The sequence below is a fragment of the Oryctolagus cuniculus genome, chromosome 1 (genome assembly GCF_051225735.1).
Source record: "Oryctolagus cuniculus isolate XC-2025 breed Fujian yellow rabbit chromosome 1, ASM5122573v1, whole genome shotgun sequence".
Lineage (NCBI taxonomy): Eukaryota > Metazoa > Chordata > Mammalia > Lagomorpha > Leporidae > Oryctolagus > Oryctolagus cuniculus.
Window position 1 is genome coordinate 184,751,559 of NC_142867.1, and position 7,008 is coordinate 184,758,566.

The 7,008-nt window shown below is 41.0% G+C and overlaps 1 protein-coding gene across 1 annotated transcript; it reads left to right on the forward strand.

Moving 5' to 3' along the window:
- The first annotated feature begins 5,894 nt into the window (after window positions 1-5,894).
- On the forward strand, window positions 5,895-6,482 carry LOC100353137 (interferon omega-1). The gene has a single exon (XM_002708055.6). It carries the CDS (start codon window positions 5,895-5,897, stop codon window positions 6,480-6,482), a length of 588 nt encoding a protein of 195 aa, XP_002708101.2.
- The last annotated feature ends 526 nt before the right edge of the window (window positions 6,483-7,008 follow it).

Sequence of the window (7,008 nt, forward strand, 5' to 3'; positions counted from 1 at the left end):
TGTGAAGCATTAACTTTTAGCCCTGATATTAGTATCTGTGGTTAATTTTATTTTTAATTTCTTTGTCATTTTTAAAAGAAATCTTGTTTATTCAAAAGGAAGAAATGAACAGACTATTAGGGAGGAAGTGAGGGGGGCAAAGAGATGAAGACCTCCCAATTTGTGTTTCAGTTCCCAAATGTCCACAACAGCCACATCTAGGAGAGCATGCAGCCGGTAGATGGGAAGTACATCTAGGTCTCGTCCATGGATGGCAGGGATCCAAGCACTTGAGTTTGCTTCTCAAGTTTGCCTGTTGATTCTCAGGGTGTACATTAGCAAGAAGCTGAAATTAGGAAGAGGACTAAAATTCAACCCAAGTGCCCTGATATGGGGTGTAGACACCTCAGGCAAGCCCTTACCTCCTGTGCCAAACACCCACTGCTGTCTTCACTTTTTTTATTTTGCATAGGAACTTGGGTTGTCCCTGTCCTCAGGATTCCTACTCCTTAAACAATGGAATCATATTTGGGAAAACACTCCCTTATTGACTGGACTCTGTCTTATTCTCTTTGTTGTCATCAGTACCAGGCTACATATAATCACTCAAGAAATAATTTTTACTGAAGTTTTTTTTTTCAGATTTTCTTTTGCTATTGGAAGCCATTCATAAATGATCCAGCTATGTTGCTTCATCATGGCCATTGTTGCTAGAACTGTAATAGACAATTTTTAGCATTTCCACTTTACTCACTGTCACTAATCTCTAGAGTTTATTGTTCAAACAAATGAAATTCTAGTTCCTTTAAGATACACGTGGTTCTGGGGATTCTAATTTCAAGAGCAACACAATATGTTGCCTTTGTCTAGTACTATATTAAACTCACAATATGACTCATATCTTACTTGCTCTCTACTTTGCCATAACAGAACATAATCGGCCTGGTGTCATATGTAGAATAATATCTAAGTGAAATTTCTCCCTGAGTCACACAGTTCACAGGCATCAGAAAACCTAATACACTATTGTTTTTAGGGTAATAGTTCTCTATCTCCTGAATTATCAATATTGCCCTTTGCAAGTAGGAGCCAAGCTGTTAGGATATATGTTTGAACTATAAAGGATTATAACATCGATTTTCTGTCGCATAGAAGCTGAGATTTCACATCATTTGATGATCTTCAGATGACATGAGTGTAAAATCAGTTTGTCAGTATAAGTGTAGGTATAGAAAAAAATGTTTTTAAGGAACTAAATAAATTTTATTATTAATTATTTTTATAATTCAATTGAATTCTTATGCATCAAAAAAATGCTGAAAGTTCTGAAATGAGCATAAGAGTACTACTAATATATGATCCTTTACCTGACACGAATGTGCAAAAATTTAGTATGTTACTAAATTTAGTATGTTACATCCTCCACTGCCTTCCCGGGCCATAGCAGAGGGCTGGCCTGGAAGAGGGGCAACCAGGACAGAACCCAGCACCCCGACCGGGACTAGAACCCGGTGTGCCGGCGCCACAGGCAGAGGATTAGCCTAGTGAGCCACAGCACCGGCCCCAGCTACTCTGTTTCTAACCGAGCTCCCAGCTAATGTTTCTGGGAATCAGGTGATGACACTCATGTACGTGAGTTCTTACACCCCTTTTGGGAGACGTGGATGCAGTTCCTGGAATTTCTTCAGAGCAGATACCAACAAATGTTTCCCTAGATGCATAAAAATAAATGTAGTAGTAAAAGAAACATGAATAAGGAAGACAATATGACTCCCCAAAAGGAATACAATAGCATCTCAATATTAGATGGTGAAGATGAAGAGATTGAAGAAACGTCTGAAAAAGAATTCAGAAGAATGACTATAAGGTTACTTAAAGACAGAGAAGTAATTAAAAGAGTTAAATAAATCTGTAAAGGACATGAATGAGAAATTTGGCCATGAGACAGAGATAGTAAAGAAAAATCAAACTGAAATATTAGAAACAAAGAATCCAAAGGGCTAGCGCTGTGGCTTAGCAGGCTAAGCTGCTGCCTGCAGTGCCAGCATTCCCTATGGGCGCTGGCTCAAGTTCCAGCTGTTCCATTTCCAATCCAGCTCCCTGCTAATGTATCTGGGAAAGCAGTGGAGGATGGTCCAAGTCCTTGGGCCCCTGCATCATATGGGAGTCCTGGAAGAAGCTCCTTGCTCCTGGCTCTGGACTAGCTCAGCTCCAGCCACTGAGGCCATTTGGGGAGTGAGGCAGAGGATGGAAGACCTCTGTCTCTCCCTCTCTAACTCTGTCATTCAAATAATCAATCAATAAATATTTTTTGAAAATAATTCAATAGGTCCAATAACAAGTACAGTGGAAAGCCCTAAAAACAGACTTGGTGAGACGGAAAAAAATATCTGAGTTAGAAGACAAATCCATGGAATATCTGTCAGACAAAAAAATAAAATTATAAAAACTAAAAACAATATTTGAGATCTACAGGATACTAGAAAATGACCAAATAAAAATATCTTAGACGTTCCTGAATGAATGGAAAAGCAAAGTGGTTTATAAAGCTTGTTTAGTGAAGTAATAGCAGAAAATTGCCCTAAGTTGGTTAAATATATGGACATCCAAGTATAGGAAGAGCTAGAACTTCAAAAAGACATGATCAGAAAATATCTTCACTGCACATATTATATTCAAACTTTCAGAAGCAAAATATAAAGAAAAGTTCCTCTCCAGCACCGCAGCTCACTTGGCTAATGCCCCACCTGCAGGGCCGGCACACCGGGTTCTGGTCCCGGTTGCTCCTCTTCCAGTCCAGCTCTCTGCTGTGGCTCTGGAAAGCAGTGGAGGATGGCCCAAGTGCTTGGGCCTTGTACCCGCATGGGAGACCAGGAGGAAGCACCTGGCTCCTGGCTTCGGATCGGCACAATGCGCCGGCTGCAGTGCCAGCCGTAGCGCACCCACCGTAGCGGCCATTTGGGGGTGAACCAATAGAAGGAAGACCTGTCTCTCTGGCTCTCTCTCTTTCATTAACTCTTACTGTCAAAAAAGAAAAAAAGAAAAAAAAAGGTCCTAAAATGTTCATGTCAGAAACACCAGATTAATTCTAGGGAATTCCAACTAGATTGACTGTATACTTCTCATCAGAAATCAAGGCTAGTAGAGAATACAGATATAATTTAACATGCAAAACAAAAAAAAATTCTGTGAACTCAGAATACTATATCCAGTAGAGCTCTTATTTATAAAAAGGGTGAAATAAAATGCTTCCAAAACAAACAGAAATTGAAAGAATTTGTCAACACTTGGCCAGCTCTACAAATGACACTGAAGAATGAGCTACACAGAAATTTATAGAAAATAATCAGTAAAATGATTCAATGTAAAGGCAGAAAAATTCCTAGTAAAAGTGCAAAGCAGATCCAAACCAAAGAGTAGAAACATTTATGAGAAAATGGCAGGACCAAGTTGTTAAATATCAATAATAACCTTGAATGTAAATGAACTAAAGGACCCTCCAGTTAAAAGATACAGACTGGTTGAATGGATTAAAAAAAAGCAAACAAGACCTATCTATATGCTGCCTCCAAGAAACATACCTCACCAAAAAACATACACACGGACTGAAATTGAAATGTTGGAAAAAATACTCCATGCAAACTGAAATAAAAGATGAGCAAGAGTAGCCATACTAATATTGGACAAAATAGACTTAAAGACAAAAACTGGTAAAAGAGACAAAGAAGGGTACTAGCAATGATTCTGCCTTTGGCAGAAGCAGCCACTTTCCTGCCTTTGTGCCCATTAGCAATGGCCACCAATCGTTCCCACTTTGCAGTTCTGAATTTTGCTAGTTTACACTTTGTCCTTGAGTCACCATAGGTCACTTCCTTTATTTCACTTCCATGACAATCAGAGTTGCATTTTTTTTTCTTTTCACCTATGAACAACTGCCAAGTTTTGCTTTCTAGGAAGTTGAAAAGTGAAACGAACCAACAAATATCTGAGTTGTAAAAAGAATGCAAAAAAGAGAAAAAAAATGCAGCAACTGCTGCAGCCTCCTGTATTGACTCAAGACACGGTAGAATGTGATGCAGCAGCAAGGCCAGCCTTGCCCAGTAAAGCACCATGTGAAAAAGAAGTCACAAAATCTTATAGTGAAAAAGATACAAACCAATAAAGGAAAGCATTTGATTTCTCTTTGACTTACTTAAGTTTGACTCACTGCCCTGAATTCTGAGGCTGAAACACAGATAGGAGCCCAAAGGGGCCCAATAGACTCACACTACCTGGAGGAAAAACTGAAGGCCCCTGGTTTTCGGGATATGAACTTCTTATGAGAGGCAACATCAAGACCAACAAGAAGGAGCCAGCGCTGTGGCGCAGTGGATTAAAGCCCTGGCCTGAAGTGCTGGCATCCCATATGGGCACCGGTTCTGGTTCCGGCTACTCCTCTTCCGATCCAGCTCTCTGCTATGGCCTGGGAAAGCAGTAGAAGATGGCCCAAGTACCTGGGCCCCTGCACCTGCATGGGAGACCTGGAAGAAGCTCTTGGCTCCTGGCTTCGGATCAGCACAGCCCCGGCCATTGCGACCATCTGGGGAGTGAACCAGCAGATGGAAGACCTCTCTTTCTGTCTCTACTTCTCTCTGTACCTCTGTATTTCAAATAAAAAAAATAAAGTCTTCTTTTAAAAAAAAAAAAAAACAAGAATATCAAGGGGCAATAGTTAAGAAGCTTTGAGGGTAACAGGTGCTCAGTGGTTTGAGTAAAAGCACTGAATAACAAAAGCCGCACAGGGAAAATAAAAATTATTAGACACTGCAGGTAAAATCAGCATAGTTGGAAAAGCCTTCCGACTACTCAGGCAATACAAACGTTAGCTATCAGCATCTGAGGGCTGCGACATGTGGTCAGGAGAGGAAGGGTACACCACTGGGAGCCATGGTCCTTCACACAAATTGCAAGGGGCAAGAGCGAGAATTGGAGGATTTATTATTTTGGCAACAAAGAAAGAAGGCCTTCCTTCAGCAGAGGTGTGGCACTGACACTTTGTCATTTTAGATGAAACCGTGTTGGTTGATGTCATAACAACCTCATGAGAGAGGTGATGCTGGGGAAATAACAATGCCTCAGATTTATGAACTCCATTACCTTATGCACCTAAAACACACAACACACACACACACACACACACGCACAAACGAATTCCTCCTAGGTATATTGTCCCAGCCTGAGGGGCACCGCAGATCTGCAGTAAAAAAAAAAAAATATATACTGGAAAAGGGTCGTGTCTACATTCATCCGGACCATGGGGTCCCACTGAAATTTAAGCACATGGAGGTTCTCGAAGGAAAAGAAACAATGGAGAAACTTAGCCACTAATAATCACCAGCATCTTCTGTGTAGTAAACAGCACAACCACAGTCTTTGTTCTAAAAGGTTAATTTACCAAAGATAGCTGGGAAATCACTAACCAAATACAGAAACCTATAGGGCCAAGGTATCCAGACTTCTGGGCAGAGTATGGAGGGCAAAAATGGAACCTTGAAAAAATGGCTAGACATTTGTTCTTAGAAAACAAAGGGGCAACATGTGAGAAGAGTGTGTGTTTGTGTGCACAATTATCCATCCACCCATCTGTCTTTCTATCTATGCATGTTTGACTTTAGGACAAAGATGTTTCTCATTTAATCCATATTTGTCTATTGGAGTTGAACGTCAGAAGTTTCTGGGGAAAACTCAACTTTTGTTTCAAAATCAGTAGTTTAGATTAAGAATACCGAAATGAAAGCAAAAAAGGGAAGTAAAAGCAGAAAGTCCATTCTGTATGATATAAATGCCATGCACAGCCAGAATGCCTTCAGAGAACCTAGAGTCCAAGGTTCACCCAGACCCCAGCCCAGCCAGGACAGCAGCAGCCTCATTTCCCCATGGCCCAGCTACTCCCTCTGCTGACGGCCCTGGTGCTGTGCAGCTATGGCCCTGTTGGATCTCTGGGCTGTGACCTGCCTCACAACTCTGTCCCGCTGAGCAGGACGACCTTGGTGCTTCTGGACCAGATGAGGAGGGTCTCCCCTGTCTTGTGTCTCAAGGACAGAAGAGACTTCCAGTTCCCGCGGGAGGTGGTGAACGGCAGCCAGTTCCAGAAGAACCAGACCGTGTCTGTCCTGCACGAGATGCTGCAGCAGATCTTCAACCTGCTCCACACAGCGCGCTCCTCTGCTGCCTGGAACAACACCCTCCTGGAGGAACTGCACACTGCACTTCATCAGCAGCTGCAAGGCCTGGAGACCTGCTTGGTACAGGCCATGGGAGAGGAAGACTCTGTCCTGACGGCTGACAGCCCAACGCTGATGCTGAAGAGGTACTTCCAGAGAATCCGTCTCTACCTGGACGAGAAGAAACACAGTGGCTGTGCCTGGGAACTCGTCAGAATGGAGATCAGGAGAGCCTTCTCCTCAACAGCAGACTTGCAGGAAAGCTTAAGAAGCAAGGATGGAGACCTGGCGTCATCCTGAGATGGTTCTCGTTGACTGATCGCCCCATCACACTTGTACATGTGTCTTTGGTCATTTCTAATGGCTCTTATTCAATTCACAGAATTTATTGGATTAATTTAAGAGATACTTTGTCAGTATATTAAAGAAGTGTATGTTTAACATACAGCTCCAGGGGTATCAATCCCGAAGAGATGACATCCCTGATATTCATTATTGTATATATACTTATTTATTTTTGTATCTTATAATATTTATACTTTTCACATAACAGATGTTCACATTTAACATTGTATTAAAACTAGAAAACATGCTCACCTGTCATTTTAATAAATGTTATATTTTATATTTTATTAAATTCTTAAATGAAACTTGAATATCCTCTTTCTAAAAATTCAATTCAACTGCTGGTTTTCAAAATAAATTGATGAACGGGTGGTAATATTTACATTATTTATTAATATTTATACTTTTAAGAATATATATTTATCATTCTATTCACAGTATTTGTATAAAGTGAGATAAAGGTGACAGATTTTTGGAATTT

Coding starts and splice junctions, on each gene's coding strand:
- LOC100353137 (XM_002708055.6), top strand. CDS start 5,895: ATGGCCCAGCTACTCCCTCTGCTGACGGCCCTGGTGCTGTGCAGCTAT.